This window comes from Amia ocellicauda, chromosome 2 (assembly GCF_036373705.1).
Source record: "Amia ocellicauda isolate fAmiCal2 chromosome 2, fAmiCal2.hap1, whole genome shotgun sequence".
In the NCBI taxonomy this organism is placed as follows: Eukaryota; Metazoa; Chordata; class Actinopteri; order Amiiformes; family Amiidae; genus Amia; species Amia ocellicauda.
Genome location: NC_089851.1, coordinates 30835051 through 30852959, shown reverse-complemented (window position 1 = coordinate 30852959; position 17909 = coordinate 30835051). Strand labels below are relative to the sequence as shown.

The following is a 17909-nucleotide window of genomic DNA, read 5'->3' as shown; positions in this document are numbered from 1 at the left end:
GTTTCGAGGGACAAAGTATTTTTATTTTTTTATTTAAAAATCTTGGAATTCCTCAAAACTCCCCCAAACACACACACTTAATAATAATAATAATTAAAAAAAAGATTACTAGAAAGCTTACATGTGCTCTCATAGCAGGTTCAAAAGAAAATAATTAGAAGGACAAATTAAGCGCAGTGAAAATAAAACTCAGCAACTGACTCCGCTGATTGACGGAAGGCTTGTTGACAGCTGCTGTCAGATAGCAATTATCTGATCTTTTATTTTCTGTGGTCTAGTTTAGACATGTAGAAAGCCACAAAGCAGTGGTCAAAGCAGGCAAGTGTAAGCTCTGCTGAAAGACTGTACTTGGGGAAGCTTTGGGTCTATGCATAACATATTCAGGATGTTAATGCGTGCCCACTGAGCTGTGCCTTTGCTTTTTAGCCCAAACAGGTATGGTGTAGATGTGCAGAAAGCATCCTAAGCGTATTAGTCAAGCAAGAAAAACATAGCATGCCTTCTTTTTTCTCCGGGTGAGAAATACCTGAGAGATAATAATCCATGCCAGAATGTAACATTATAATCAGTGATGAAAGTGCTGTCTGTCTGTTCTGAGAGACAGGTGAAATGTTAACGTCTTCGGCTTGCCAAAATGTTTGCAAACTCAAAAATCTACTTAAGAATGCAGGATTAGAGAATGCTTTTCAAAAGAGTCAATGTTTTCTCTCTAATTTCTTGATCCTGACTTAAAGGAAAGTTAACCACCACTGATCTAACAGTCTGTAACGATAATGTAACTACCTAAAGGCTTTCAACTAGCTGAAGGCAAAAAAAACAATATTCAGATATACATACAGAAGTAGGCAATATGTCATAAAAATGTAAATCTGTGCAATACAACAGAAACTGTAGGTCACAACTAATTTAATGTAAGGTGTATAGTACTTCATCTATTTCGACAATTGCAAGACAAGAAAAATAAACCCTTTTTTCCCCTTTATTTAAGCAAATCACCATGATCTGTTCTTTGACACACAGATTGTAAATCCACATTACCCATTGCTTGTCGAGATTTTTCCGTGTCCCTACAACAGTGACGCAGGACGTGTAATACCATAATATGTGTGAGACAATTGTCTAATTATAACACATGTTTAAAAGATGGTTATGAGTCCCACAGTCCCTGGACATTTAAGTCAGCTGAGGGTCACAGAGGGAAAAACTGAGCCATACAATACCCACGCCCAGGCCTTCTGAACATCATCTGTTGTCCAAAGCATAAGAAAGTATAATCAAGGAAACAAAAGGTAAAGCGGGAGCCGGACTCTAAAATAGAACATGGTTTGGCTTTGTGGCAGGATATAGGAAATCTTCTGTAACAAGAAAAGGCCCCCAGAAAAAGGATGTGAAAGCCTGCAATCACAAAGGGAAGAGGAGGATTTGACACAGACCAGTGTGTCCTGGAGGGAGGCTAGGAGACTTTACTGCATCTCCACTCTGAGCACTTTCACAGGCAAGTCATTTTGAGAATGTACATCTTGTGTGCAGACTGTCGGTTTATTTTGTGCTTAGTATACACTTCGATCTCTGTACTCGATTATATCTTACCGACTAGTAGCAACAAGTATTTTCATTCAGTTACTTTGTATTGAGAAAACACTTTTACAGTCTTCTATATTAAACAAAGTGATACCATGGAGACAATGAGACACATATTAACCTTAAACACCTTATGTTAATCTTACGTTTAATTCACATCCTGACACGGAAAGTGTATATGGATTACAGTGTATTAGTCAGCGGTGTCCGTTATGGTGGCCAATCACTTTTCTTTCTTCTTTGCAATTACATATTAAAATATAATATGTTCTTCCCCTAAAATATTCTCTAATTACTACAATAAAAAAGGGTTGGGCATTATGACTGTTTTTTCTCATAAGGCCATAGTATATGCAGTCCTTCTGGATTGACTAACTCTGACAAACATGTCCCTTCACAGAAGGGGAAAAAAACAAAACAAAAAATCTCTGACCTTATGGTGAGGTGTCGTGGGTTAACAACTTCATTGCTCACTGCAATTTCCGAATCTGACATGACCTCATTGTGGTTTCTGTTGTGCATTACATCATAAATTATCCCCCTAATTCCTTGCAGCTTTCATTTTGCGCAGGACGGCGCTTATCTGGCCACTGGGATGTGGGAATTTGGGGTAAGTGTGCGTGTGGTGAGTGCGTGGAATAAAACAAATAAATAAATAAACAAACACAATTTCCATTCTCAAGAAGTGCTAAATGATAACCAGGACAATCAGCTGGCTCCTGCGCTGCCTGTACTATGAGCTCCCCTCTTGGGATGAGATTATGTATCTGAGTTTCCCTGGAAAAACACACAGAGGCGCAGGGGAGAGCCACAGAGGAAGGCAGGGCAGCCCCGTGCTGATGATGCCGTCAGTCTGCACTCACTCACCTCGTAGCCCTTCTCCAGCAGAAACTCGGCCAAGTACGAGCCATCCTGGAAAGAGAAAAGAGAGGGGGCGGTAAACAGGACTGCCACCATCTGATTCTGGGCACTCAGACAGCTCATTTCAGGGGATAAGGATCGAATGACAATGTTAAAAATTCTGTAATTTTCCTGAGAATTGAATAACGGGGCTGGTGTTGTTGATCTTAACACTGTTGAGTCAAGTCAGAATGGATTTTCTAACTGGAACAACCAGGAAACACAGCCTTACTTATAAAGAGCAAATAAACTAAACCACTAATTTCAAGTTTTAATCTTAGTTTGAACATTTTTCCCCAGCTACTTTTTGCAAAAGTGGCAATGATGGTTGAACTATGACATTAGAAATACATATTTTTAGGGCCCAACAGATATATCAGAGCACCGATATTATCGGCTGATACCGGCCTTTTACATAAATATTTGTATCGGGACATATTGCACCGATAATGCATAGATATATTTTTTCAAACTATAGGCTAAATATGTTTTTCAAATTACCGTTAAATCATTTGTGAAACTTCAGAAAATAAACAAACAAATGTTTATTTGGTTTCACAGTTGTTATTATCATTATTTACCATTATGTTTTAACATAGTTATGGTGCTTTAGTTTTCTCTGGAAGCTTCCGACTCCACACTGTTTGTCATCCTCAGTGGTGCCGCAAACACTAACACACCCACTGAGAAACACAGGGCTCATAAACCAATAAACATGTGTTTTACTAAAACCCTCATAACCAATAGAAAGTGTTTTTGAAGGCTATGCTACATTGGAGTATCCATGGTTTTGATTATTGTTTTTGTCATGAATAAATATTACCATCTACTATGGCACAGCTGCGCATTCTTACTGAAAACTGCTTTTCAAAATTCACAATAGGAATTAAAAGAAAAACAGTAAATGTTTGCAGAAGATGTTGCCTTGGATATCAGCGAACAAAAACTGTCTCCAAATAACAAGCAAGCTCAGATCACAGTAAAACATCTAAAGAAAATTAGTAAAAAAAAAGGTTGGATAAAACAAACTATACATGATACTAAAACTATTTAAAATCCAACAAAGTTTTGGCTGTGATTCTTACTACAATACATTTAACATACAAATTAAAAAAGTTACACTTTCGAGGGCATTTTTAAATATATATATTTTTTAAAACAAATACAGCTGTGCTGTGCTGCCTATGCTATAACCTGCCCCTGTGTGATCGGCAGTTGAGCAGGACTTGTGACCTGAGGGAACCTGACGCATGTAAAATGCTAATATAAGCCAGGCCAGCACTGAACACTATCATAGTATTTGCTCTAATGTACAGAACATGCACATTTTTTTATTTGTGTGTGAAATTAGCTCATATACCTCGATCTTTGTTGCAATGTATAGAACATGCATATTTTTGTATTTTTCCTTATTATTCTCCCTCATTCAAATGTATTTATTTTTACAATGTTTGATTTATGGTTGTTATTCATGATGAAAATTAATGTTAACTTTATTATGTAAAATGTAACAATGTAAAATTCCTGCCTTCTGTGCATATTTGACACAATTTCTCTCTGACAGGGAGTGATTTGAGGGATCCATGCTAGAAAATGTCTGTTTTGCATGCTAACAAAAAAAACAGTCAATATCGGCAGATATATGGGTAATCGGGAAATGTACCTTCCCAATTATCAGTATCGGTCGGGCTCTACATATTTTCATATACAACTTCAAAGATTACAGAATAGGTTTTGTTATGGTTCTCTCTGCCCTTTCTGAGCTTAATTTTCTGGGTAAAATTATAGAAATAAAACATTATACATTGAGCTCAACTACAGTCACAAATTATTAATAACTTGTCATAGGAATACTATCTTGCCATGAATTCCAAAGCCTGATGATTAACAGCTCAAAAAGCAGTAGGACAAAATAAGAAATCATACACAGCAAAGCTTGATTCTAGATCACTGATTTCTGAAACGTTGGTTCTATAATTGTATCTGCAAAGTGGATTTGTTATGCTGGTGTTCCTCCACTAATCCCAACCTTTTCACAACCACACAATAGGCTACAACAAGTGAACAACAACTGCATCTGATACACACAAATAAAAGGTCTCCAAAGTGGCAATCCATATAGTCATACTGGTAGGTATGTGATTCATTGGGTGGACCACAGATTTTGTCTGAGACTAAGAACAGGGTGTCTGTGATGCTGCACTGAAATGTCTCTGTTCCAGTTCCATAACTATTAAGGAAAAACTCCTTCAGAATAGGACTCTACAGGCAGGGTGTCCATCTGGAAGTCTGTGGTTTATTTAATAATTTCATGAGTTCAACAGTTTCTTTGACATCATGAGTGTTGCTGTTAGTCGTAAGTGGTTTTATTACTGTACCTCCCAATGTTTGGAGAGTTGAGAAACGTGTTGCAATTCCTTTACTAATCATGTGATACTGATATACTATATTACCAAAAGCAACTTTAAATATGGCAACGATCAGTGTGGTGGGAGGAATATTGTGTCCTTATTGCGATAAATCAGATTCTAGTGCAATAAGAAAAGCTGGTATTGTTCTGCCTCTCTATAACTGTTTATCCCAGAGGTACTGACAATAGATAAGTACTCCGGTAGGCCATGACAGTGTTATTTTCCTTCAAGCATTGTTTTCAACTGAATGAATGATTTTCAATGAATCAAAAGTCCTGAAAGCGGCTCTCCAGCATGAATATAAAAATATACTTTATAAAAATAAAAAATAAAAATGAAACAAGGCTTTTACATAATGAAAGTCACAAATGTAAGGTCTCTACAAAGTATTTTTAACAAGTAAACAATTTGTATATATACATATACACAAATATAGACTATATGTATATGCATACATACACATATACAGCTCTGGAAAAAACCGAGACCACTGCAAAATGATCAGTTTCTCTGGTTTTACTATTTATAGGTATGTGTTTGGGTAAAATTAACATTTTTGTTTAAGTCTATAAACTACTGACAACATTTCTCCCAAATTCCAAATAAAAAATATGAATGGAGTGGAATGACTGCCATACATGTAGAGATGCTGAATTATGAAAAATTTGCAGTGGTCTCTTACTTTTTTCCAGAGCTGTATAATATATATATATATATACATATATACATACACACACACACACACACACACACACACAACCGTAAAGTAAATGTATATATGGATCAAAAAAGGTCTGTGTCCCCCTATAATTACACAATCTGTTTCTGCCGATAATTGTAACAGGCCAGGCAGTGGTACTCTAACAGAACCAAGGGAACAAAAAAAATAATAATAATGTGCTAGTTTACAGAAAACTGATGCGAAACAGACTGGAGCAGGATTGAACCCTGTCAATAAGGTCTTGTTCTTCTCACCCGGGCTGTTTCTCAGAGTTTCCAACCACACTGGAACATTGTGAACCAGCAGTGGCATTCACTTCCTCTCCGCTTCCTTTCCAAGTCTATCAAGTGATAGGGCACTGCTTTTCCCAGCCAGTGGGAATGTGTGTAAGCTTACAAGTTCCTGGCAATATCTTAACTACGCCGGTTCGCTATTCAGACTCCTTAAAGAATCCTCGCTGCCGTGTGGCTGAAGTATTCTGTACCCTTTTATTCCCAACACCCACATTATTTTACTTATTTATTAATGTATTAATTTATTTATTTATTTATTCTCAAACAATCTAGCAAATGTTTAAATTGTGGCAGACATTTGATTCTGGTGTAAAACATCTAGATGAATGGTTACTAAACTGGGAGGGGAACAAAAAAGGGAGGGGACGTACTAAGATTTTCAGAGTTTTTTTTTTTTTTTTTTTTTTAACACAGATTCATCAGCTTTTGGTCAAAATAAGGCTGGTCTGAAAAATCTCATATATTCCCTGGTCGCTTCTTGATAACAAAGCCAAACCTGTTAAAAGCATTAAACTCCCCACCCTCATTGCATCCGGAATCAAAGATCTTTGCAGTCTTGTTAATGAGCCCAAGGCTGCACAGGGACTAGGTGGTGCAACGGCCTTTGACATCCCCAGACATACATCTAAACCAAGTCACTGTCAAATGGATCTCATTTTTTCTTAATTAGTCACAGCGGCTACACTTATTGCATCTTTGGATAAAAATAAGCTTTCCATAAATATTAAGTTTTTTATGTAAAAAAAAAAAAAAAAAAGATTGCATGTTTCATGACCTTCCATAGGAGTATATTCATTTGTTTATGATGTTTATTTTACTATTTCATTAATTATTTCCTTTACTAAACAATCTACTGATTTTCTCTCCACCCACAGTAAAGAGAAAATACAGTTTCAAACGTTAAAAAATAAAAAGTATGTTACAGTTAACAAACACCTGCAATTTAAGCATTGAACTGTTGACAACTTTAAAGACAGGTGGGCTACTTTTAAAAGGGAAGACAAAAACTAACCTTTTTATAGTACAAATATCACTGATAGTTTGTTTCAATGTCTGATCCACTACAATGAGAATGTTTTTTGTTTGTTTGTTTGTTTTCACTGAGTGTGGACCTCTTTTGGTATGATGATATTTTAGGGTTTCCCTGAAGAATTACTCACAGCACTGCCTGCTGGACACTGGCACTTTCACTTTTCTCAAAACTTCTGAACTGTAATGTTTTCCTGAAATAGTGCCAGAGTCATAAATTCCCTTGAAAAAACACCAGGCTACCTTTGAAAAACAAGAGTTCTTTTCAGCTATACCTCCACCCAAAATTATCCAATAAACTCCACCCCACAAATTGTAACCCCAAAGCACCTTTCTGTTTTCCTGACCATGAGGTTAAGGATTATGCCAGGCCAAAGGCTTCCTCTGCAGATCTTTGGCTGCATTGCTCCTTAATCAAACATGTCAAAAACAAGACCATCATATAAGGGGAAACGTATCTTCATTAATTACATTTTTTGTTTTGTTTTGGGATTTTTAATGCATCTATTCTTAACATTCTGTATATAAATCTCCTTGGTCTTCATGTTAGTAGCTTTGCTTTGAATGCACTACCCAGCTGTGGGACCTTACAGAGACAGGTGTATTTGATCTGAAATCACGTTAACCACTTTAACTACACACATCGACACAAATATAAAGATTAGACTGTTAAAGAAATGTAAGATGAAAGAGAGATATCCCAAGCTTGGGGACAGGACAAAAAGTAGCCGTTCAATATGGAGTTACACAAAGTTATAGGTCAAAATCAGCACAAGCAGTAGTTGACTTGGATTATAATGCTGCAGTTCTAACCAATGCGTTATTAATCTGTGCAAGTTTTTGAATTTGAGCAAAACATACTATTTTTACAGGAGGTCAAAACAGACATGAAAAAGAGTCATATAATATCAGCTCTTAGTATGTGTCTAGATTCCTCTTCAGAAGAGTGAGTTGGAGACAGTCTGTGTTGGAAACCAAGTTAAAGAGCATTAAATTAAATATACCTTCACAACTTGATGTAATACAAGCATGGATTAAAATTTGTGCTGCAGCTGTGTCCAGGAGATACGAGATTAAAATATTACGTTCTACAGACAGAATGAATGTGCTCATTTATGCACCATTGTGAACCCATCATAACACAAAAGATCCAGACCAAAAGAGATAAAAATACAATATTACAATATAGAAAGTTATGACTCATTCAGGATATCTCACAAACATTCAGATAGCTCCTGATATATGATGTTTGATAGAAATTTAAAATTGGATGTCATCAGCATACATACAATAGGTTATCGCCTTATATCCTTACCCATATCCATACAAAAATGCTGAGATAGCTCCTTGGGATACTCCAGAGTACGGCTTTTCAGAACTGTTAAACACGGCTGAGGATTAATGGCTGTTGTTAGCAAGATAAGACCAAAATCTGTGACAGCCGTAAACACCAAGAATTACTTAGTTGCATTTATTCTAAACTATTTGAATGAAGTTAATATCATCCTCCTGGGAGACTTCAACATCCATCTCTCCAACCCTTCCCACTAAGGGAGAAAATAGAGAGGAAGAAATGAAGCTATCTCCATCACTCCATACTCAAGGCAAGGCTGTCAGCTAGACCTCATCTTCTCCCAACGCTGCTCCTCTTCTACTCTCGCTGTGATGCCTCTGGACATCTCTGACCACCACTTCATCTCCTTCTCCATTTCCCTCCCATCTCTCCACCTCATCTGTCCTTACAGTGACTGTCTGAAGGGAGTCTTCGCTCCCTCAACTACTCTTACTCTCCTATGGACTGCATTTTCCCATCTATCTATCGACTGAGCAAATTATACCTTTTCTTCCTGCCTCATCTACTCCCTGGATTCTCTCACAACATCCCTGATATGTGCAAACTCTTCAACCCCTTTCTCTTCCGATCTTCTCTGTCTCCTATTGACCTACTTATTTTCTCACCACTCCCTGACGCTGAGCTCTCCTCTCTGCTTCAAAGTCACACACTCATCACGTGCATCTCTGAACCCCATAACACTCGCCTACTCCAGGAGACTGCTCCAGTGATTACTCTGTCTCTCTCCAGAACCATCTTCTCCCCTCCCTCTCTAAAACCCTAGAGCGGGCTGTTCACCATCAGCTCTCTGCACTTCTATCCCACCATTCACTCACTGACTCACTATGATCCGGATTCTGAACTGCTCACTCCACTGAAACTGGCGGTCACCAACTCCCTCAATCCTGCTCGTACAGCCTTCCACTCCTGTCCTGATCCTGCTTGATTTCTCTGCAGTCTTCATCACCATCAATCACTCCATCCTCTTCTCCTCCCTTCCCATCTTTGGAATCTGTGGCAAAGCTCAATGGCCATGCCTGCTAGGTTAACATAGTGAGGATCTTCATCCACAAATGCAACCACTCCTAACAGGTGTGCCCCAAGGCTCCATCCTGGGCCCCTTCCTGTTCTCTCTACACACGCTCTCTGGGCCCACTCACCGCATCCCATGGGTTCTCCTACCACGTCTATGCAGATGATGCCCCGATCTTCCTTTCTTTTCAGTCTTCTGAGCACCTCACTCTTGTAATACTTATTGTGTAATATATAAGTCACCCTCGATAAGGGCTTCTGCCAAGAAATTATTAATAACAATTATGCATTACAAACTAACAATTAGTCTTTCCTTTAAGTATTAGTCTTAATATTATAGTTATTGTTGTAATTATTATTTATACATTGTTAAGCACAGGGAAAAAAAATGCAGATTTAAAATAATGTATTAATTTTTCATATTTGCAATGGGTAGTAGACTAAATGTTAAGACAGCCATTTTGATACTAACGTCTGTAGAATAAAAAAGGGGTTTAAAAAGCGTTCCTATAACTGCATTTAGTTGATGAAAAACAGGTGACATACTGTGGCAGTGTATCTCTGATATTGGCCCCAGTGCCGACAAACAGGTCTATGCTAAGCAGCTTTGGTTAATAAAAGAGCTAACATAGGTATGGCACACACAGCCGAAGTGAAACCCCAGCCAAGACAGCTGCAGCTGCCTTCCCGAAAGCACCCCAGGAGCAGAGAAGAATTAACTCTCAGTTCTGGGCTCTGTCTCCTGGCATTGCTGTGCATTGTCTACCCACATGGGAGACAAATTGGCTTTGGAATATATTCTGATTCTGTGGGCTTCACAACATTTTGCCATATTTGCTCTTGGCAAATTTTGACAGATTAAAATAGACTCATCTATATTTCCATGCGCTACATTTTCTCTCAAAACAGCCACTTTCTTCATTACATCGAAGCACCTGAGAATTAAATGAATCAAGTTGAACTTATGAGTAGCCTTATTTTTCCTCTCAGTAGGCAGTGAAGGTTTTGGAGACTTTGGTGTATTCAATAAATGGTAGATGATGAATGAAAGTAGAAAACTAAGGCTTATTTTAAGGATTTCAGAACTCACGTGTTAAAATCTAAATAGAGTAACTTTAAATAGATTTTATAGTGAGATTAATTTTCCCTTTATAAAAAAAAAAAAAACACTTGTATTTGATGTGTTTATGACGGGCAAGTATTTTCTTCTTGTCCATTGACTTAAAAATCCATCCCTGTGAGTGATGGTTATTATCTTGATTAGTTTAATCTGGTGAAAGGCACTGTAATATTTTAATATAGTAAGACCATGTTTTTTTGTTTTTAAATGTAATTAATGTGTATTTATTTCTTTACTTTGGAGGGTAATCTTGTTTTTGTGTCTATGCTGGTTAGAGAAGTACTGCCCAAACTTTCTCAGGTCGCGTCACATTTTTAACTTGCCAAACTTTTCAAGGCACACCAAATGTTTTTATAATAATCAGGACTAATATTGTTGGAAATAACGAGAGTGTATTTTATGTATTTTCATTTAAGAACAACATTCATGGATGGGGTACACACACTTTTACCGCATTCTGAAATACCTGATTTTTATTTCCCCTCACAGGGGAGTATGTAGGTCAGTCTAGGTCAGGTTACACTATGACATGTTACCCTATGCATACATATATCTTTATCTTTCTTATTAACATACATTCAAACTTCTAAATAGAAATTACTAAACAGTTTAGGAAATACTGGGTTTAAGGTCTGAATGAGTAAAATCTACTTACACAACATCTAAAATAAATGTAAATTTACCATTGACGTGAACAAATTGGATTCAAAACTTTTGTTTATTTATTTTTCCTCAAACTCTGACATAAAAAGTACTACACATATACTCAACATTATAGGGACTGCAACATCAATATAAAAAGACCATTAGCCACACCTTACAGTGAACAATATTAAGTCATATATAGTGGCTTTCTACATGCATTTCAACTCAAAATTAAAGTTTTAAATATCTTTTTTTTTTTTTTTTTACAAAATTCTTGAATATAATCATTTTGATCTACTTTGTACCCACAATAATTTGCTACGAAGGATTTTACATAATATGCAGAGGAAAACATTTGGCTGCTTAAAGAACAACATATTTAAATTCGATTTAGAGTCGAACAACCTTCCCTGCAGTTTCAGTTTTCCTAGAAAAAAGGAGGACATGCTGACCTGTTAATACACATACAAGACAACTTATGTGTCTTCAGAATATGTTTCATAAAGGACTGTTATCTTTTCGGGAATGTCAAGATATTAGCAAGCCAGGGATTAGAGTGACGCATGAGCAATATCACCCTCGCTCCCAGTCCTTTTACATTTCATTCGCTCCTTTCAAACTTTTGACACTTTCAAACTTGTGTGTATTCTTTGGTAAAGCAGAGGGGTGGGGGTATATTCTTTTAACATAAACTATTTATTTATTTATTAACAAATACACTGACTAACAATGCTACCAATCAAACTGTTTTTGATGCTGTTCACTTTCTTGTTAAAAGTGCCTGCAATGTTGCAATTGAATATTTATCTTTAGTTAAAACTGTTCAGATCTGGACTGTCAGTTCTTAAAAGCATCCAGGATTTATATGAAATGTACAGGCCACAGTACATAGAAGTCACTTCATGGTGAATTGTACACTTGCACAGTTTAGGTGACAAAAAAATCAGAGGACAAAAAGTGATAATTCATGTTGCATAGGCACGCATGGGTAATATTAGCTTAGACAAGGTTGCAATAAGGCTTTCAGCTATGCTCCTTTGAAAATCCTTAAAAAAAAATACATCAAACAGAAATAAGAAGAAGAAGCATGCAGTCGTGATCAGGATTCTCAACTAGCAAGTTCACCTCCGTCTTATTATAAAAAAAGAAAACATATGACTGTAGACACAACATCTGGAGCACAATGCTTTGTGTGAGGCTTTTGAATTGTTTTTGCCTTTATTGTACTTGAGATTAGTCTGTGCGCCTCTATAGCCACACACAGATCAGGTTCCACTGTTCACTGTTCGAGCTAGAGAGGAAACTGCAGAGCCACACTTATCTGGGTGCAACAATAATATGCTACTTTGCTACATACCTGAATATTTATACATGATTTAAAATCGTGACAAGCACACAGGATGTGAAAAACAAATAGGGAAAAGGTACTTATATGTACTTATTTATTTTAAATGTTTAAAAATAGCCACCAAACACTGGTTGTGAAATTCACATTTATCGTTACATATAGTATTTAACTGGTTATAAAAAGAAACCACGTTGGTGGAGTTTAAAAAGTCACTGTTTCCCAAGATAAAACAAATATAGGAGTTATCTGTGCAAATGACTTCAGCTCAGTGCATCAGCCAGCACACAGCCACAATCAGTCTACAACGGAGATTATAGATTTTAAAAGAAATGACTAGGGCTTCTGAATGGACCATAAAGTCAAATCCTTTTTGATAAACGAGCCTTATCTGGAGTAAGTTGAATTGGGAAACGGACTCTGTTTCCCTCAGATTACATTTACAGACAGGAAAAAGTAAGAGGGGAGCTGAGGAATTCAAATAAGGGCAGACCTTTTTCACTAATTTGGCAATTGATAAAGAAACTGGGAAAAAATGGACCTGTTCCAAGTGAGAAGTAAGCTTCCACAGTTTGTAGCTGAAGGTAATTAAACCCAGGGTGGATGTCCTCTGTTACAAACACTTACGAGCGTCTGTCTGCAACTCACCCTTAGCTCCCCACCTAAACGACTCCCTCAACATTTAAGAGGAAGCCTCTAATTTCCTCCACTGTAGTACACAGCACTTCTGGTTCACCACCTCACCTGTGCTCATTTGTAGCCATGTCAATTTTGACAATTGTCTCACATGCAGAACTAGTTAGAATTATTTTCATTTCAAAGGACTGAATATATGGACTCAGTTTGGGGAAAAAACAACTTTGGCACTGAGGGTACTTCAGTATTACTCTAATTGCAAAAAGCTGTAGAACATGAAAAAGAAGCAGCAAGACTGTTTATTTAATATACAAGCTTGCCGTCTATAAAAGGCATGGTTAGAAGACTGGTTAGAAGGCACATCCAGGACCTGGGGATAAATTGAGAAGTCAGAACTAAAGTAAATTTTACTAAGCATCTTGACAGCATTCAATTACATCAGAAAACTAAAAATGCCATGATGCCATTAGTGGAAAACATCCATTTAGGATACTATATATGAACTAATGCCTCGAAGGTATTATTTTTAAAAACTAAACTCGAACAGGTCAGTTCAAGGTCATCAAATGGAGTTGACAAGCACTGTAGGCAAATTACTAAAGCGCATTTTATTCAAAAGCATTTGGTTTTTAAATCCTTTTACATTTTCTGAATAAAACATCACAACATGTACATCATCTTTATGTTTGTTTTTTGAAACCAAAATATGCTGCTGTTTTAACACCTCAAAGGAAGGATTACAGTTGTGTGGGAGTATAAGCTCAATTATAAGGAAAGTCATGACTTCACTGTTTCTTTGATATATACGTGAGCACCCTATTGACCGTCACTGAGAGACTCAAACAATTCCACCTCGGCACTCATTTCTACCACACTGCAGAACTGCATCTGGGTTTACTTCAAGAAAGGTCTTCAAGAAAGTGAACACGCTGACTTACAGTTTATCTTTATTTATAATGATGCATTTAACAGTGCATCCAAGAGAGGCTTCGGCCCCCAGCCTGCGTTTAAACCTGCCTCATGTAATTAGAGTGGTGAATCACAATTGTTTCTCCAATAGTAACTGTAACAAAAACAAACCACAGCCCTGAAAACCACATCAGTTGCCTGTTTACTCCAAGAAGCTCAATGCTCTGCCATGCATATCCCCCACACAGTGGTTGTCAAAGCCTCTTTCATTCCCAACCTTCTTTCTCAAAAAAGTGGAAATTATGTCATTAGAACAAACCCTTTGTTGACAAGAGCAAAGGAGTTAAATTAATAATTAGAAAAACAAGACTCATAATCTCTTTTTCCTGTTACACTTCTGTGTCAAAATGTAAAGAACTCTGCCTGGAACTGGTTTTGGACTCCTTTGTTTTTTTTTTTATTTGTGTTACCCAGAATCATCTATGTGTCATTCCACCGCAGTGATAATTACTGCCACAATGTCTAATAATAATAAGTAGAGAGAAATAGTTCATGATTGGCATCCTACTGTAAATCGACAATAGCGCTGGGGTTCTCAAAGGTGGTCCGCAGGCTGATTCAAATGCAGGTTGATCCAGAAATAATGATAGTATTTATACCTTTGGTTTCAGACATGAATTTATGTTTTACTTATGATAAATAATAAAAAATAAAAAAAAATTAGGTAAAACACCCTGATTAAATAAAATGATAATTTTCTGTTTAATGATTTCCATTCACAATATTGTATTTCTTACTGGCTAGAGTAAACCACTCACACTTAACTGCTGCACTCTGTTAGCCTATTTACAATGCAGCATCATTCGTCCCACTAGGGTGGCAAATGGTAAAGGATAAGGTAAGGTTAGTGGTGGTTATAGGGTTATATTTAGTGGTGAGAAAATATCTGAATGTCACCACCAAAAAAAAAAAAAAAATTAAGTCTTCATATGTTCCGGTAATATGAATCTTTTTTATTACTGGTATTTAGAGATAAGCGAATGGGTTTGGTCAGCAGGGGTGGTGGTCCACAGAAACGTACGCATCAGATGATGCAAAAAAAGTTAAATTTCCCAGCAATGTTATCCCTTTAATGGAAATAACAAACCAGAGTCAATATTTCCAAAATAAGTTGACCATTCATCTACATAGTGGGTTTGTAATGGTGTGCAATCGCAGATTGTGCCTGTGCCAGATTGTGCCTGCTAATAGCTCAAAGTCTTTTGAAAAACTCTCACTTGAACAATGCAACAAGAGAAACTTAACATTGTTGTTAGAAAAACATAAGAACATAAGAACATCAGAAAGTTTACAAACAAGAGGAGGCCATTCGACCCATCGTGCTCGTTTGGTGTCCATTAATAACTAAGTGATGCAAGGATCCTATCCAGTCCGATTTTAAATGTGTCAAAATCTTCAGCTTCAATCACATTGCTGGGGAGTTTGTTCCAGATTGTGATAGGGGCGTCACTAGACTTCATGTTTTAGGGGGGCTACAGCCCCGAATGTTTTATGAATGTTCTCCAGTAAGAGTGTGGGGGGGGGGGTGCCGACAACGTTTTCTCTCATACATTTTCGCACATTACGTTCTTTTTGTCGAGTTATTATAATTATATTCGGGGCTACACTCAAAAGGTTCCTGGCAAAAATGGCTGACAACACCATTGGATTGTGACAACTCTCTGTGTTGTTGTGGTCGATGCCTTTAAGTTACCTATAAAACCTACTGGTCTGTGTTTGAGTGAGTACAGAAGCACGGTTTTGGCTTTTGGTGAAACATTCCACATTGGAGAAGAAACCAATGATTATTATTATTTGAATACTGAAATGATTGACATGCTTAAGGGTTAAACAGAACATTTAGGCCAAGTTTGTTTTGTTTTCTTTTACTTTTCATAAGAGGTGAAGTGCTATCAAGTTTCATGTTAAAACCATAGCGAAGCTCTGGTCTCAGCCACCTCTGAGTCTAATGAGTGGGCAGCGAACCAAACAAGCACACGAAGCTCCTTCCTCCCTGACATCCTGAGGAGGAAGCTGTGGTTCTTCAGCCACATAACGCGAGCCCTCAGAGAGAGTCTTCAGGGGGTTATCGGAGATGGGCGTCAGTCTCCGGAATGCCATTTATTAACACTTTCTCTACATAGGAACCAGTCTCCGAAAACGAGAAGCTTTATCCAGTTCATCAGTTGAAGGTTTTCATACATGTGGATGAATAAAAGCAGTCAAGTCAATTTTACAAGCTGGATACCTCAGTACGTCTCTCATGAGGATCTGGGGAAGGCTGGGAGTTGGTTTAATTGATTTCATAAATATAACCTTTCAGGGCTGTTTAGGTGAAAAAGAAAGACTGTACACTGACCTTTCAAACTCTCCTCTAGGGAAATCTAGGGTCATATTTGGCAGAGATGAGAGGTGCCATGTTTGGTAGTCCCTGCTCACTTCTCAATATCCATAAAACTAACTGTAGGCCCAGCTTCATTGTTGTGATTCATTCCTGAACTAAAGGGATGAGCATTTCAGAGCATGTTTCTCCAAAACAGTTGTTGTGATAATAATAAAATAAAATAAACATAATACAACATTCTACATCTCTCTGCTATCTCCATTCTTAAGGTCAGAAGCAAGATGTTAACATTAGCTGGCTAATCATCAGGAGAAAACGGTTCTTATTCATAGTCCAGGATTTTGTTATTATTATCCATCTCACTTTAATGCACTGATACACCTGGTAATCTACCAAATAAACACTTTGAATACGATGCTGCTGTTGATCAATACAGTTGTGACGGGTGTTTTACAGTTCTCCAAGGTGTTTCGACAGGCGAGACATGATACTAATCCAATGTAGGTTTCGATTAAATTCCATACAGGAGTACTAATGTAGCCAAAGAGCATATACCATATTCACGAATATTCATACCTGAGAGAGAGAAAAAAAAAAAAGATAACCACTTGCTACTAAAAGGCCTACGTAAAGACAATAACTTTCTGTTATTTAATTAATAAAATACATTTATACATAGACTATAATGATGCAATAAATACTTTAAAGTATAAGCACACTTATTTTCATAACATATTGTGCAATAACTTTACCCTACAAAGAAAGCTTAGTAACACACACACAGAAGAGAAGTAACGCAAGGCTGACATTGAATGTACTGGCTTAGTGGCACGTCCTTCAAAATCACAAATATTGATTTGTATTATGGTAGTCGCGGGGAAAACTTAAAAAAAAAAAACTAAACAGGATTTTCAGTCACGATGTACAAGTCAATAAAACAGGGTCTTGAACGACTTGTTTTTGATGAGGCGTCAACCGAAAATAAAATCTTTTCAAAACAATGAACGAACACAGCCCACACTTTCCACGTTTGTTTGTTTCGGGGGGAACAAAAGTTGAATCATTCCTTGCGCGACTGTACCAGAGAGATTACTGCTTCTGTTTTTCTGCCATTCATTTAACAATCTGGTTATCTAGGCTGAACATGCTTTAGAGCACAGCAGGGGCTCCACTGCAACAAGCCATCACAATAAAATGGACAGGAATCCCCCCTTTCACTGGATTTTTGTGATCGGCAGGCAGGCACCGGTAGTTCACGTCTAAGCCACTACTGCCTCAGATAAGATTGTTGGCTACTGTACAGTCCTAGAATTCTACCCAGGCGTGGTGGTTATAATATGGTGTAAGATGGTGTGATACCTAGGTGACCAAAACAAAATTCATAAACAATGGTCTTCTCAAATGATTGTGTCAACCCCCTGTTGAAATAGGCTGTCTACGATTATGACTGTTTGCCGGAAAAAAACACAGGCAGTGGGCAAAGATAGACCATATGCAGAGTTTCGGGAGTAAAGGTAGGATTAGAATTCTATTTAAGCTTTAAATATAAAAAAAACAAATGACACTGTTGC

The 17909-nt window shown here is 37.3% G+C and overlaps 1 protein-coding gene across 2 annotated transcripts in view; it reads right to left on the bottom strand.

Annotated features, from left to right (window-relative positions):
- The window catches only part of gmds (GDP-mannose 4,6-dehydratase), a 273322-nt gene that overhangs the window by 229763 nt on the left and 25650 nt on the right, over positions 1–17909 (bottom strand). For both annotated transcript variants that reach the window (XM_066722692.1, XM_066722700.1), the window contains exon 2: positions 2449–2493. In XM_066722692.1, the coding sequence (XP_066578789.1) occupies positions 2449–2493 (45 nt within the window). The remainder of the gene's footprint in view (positions 1–2448; positions 2494–17909) is intronic.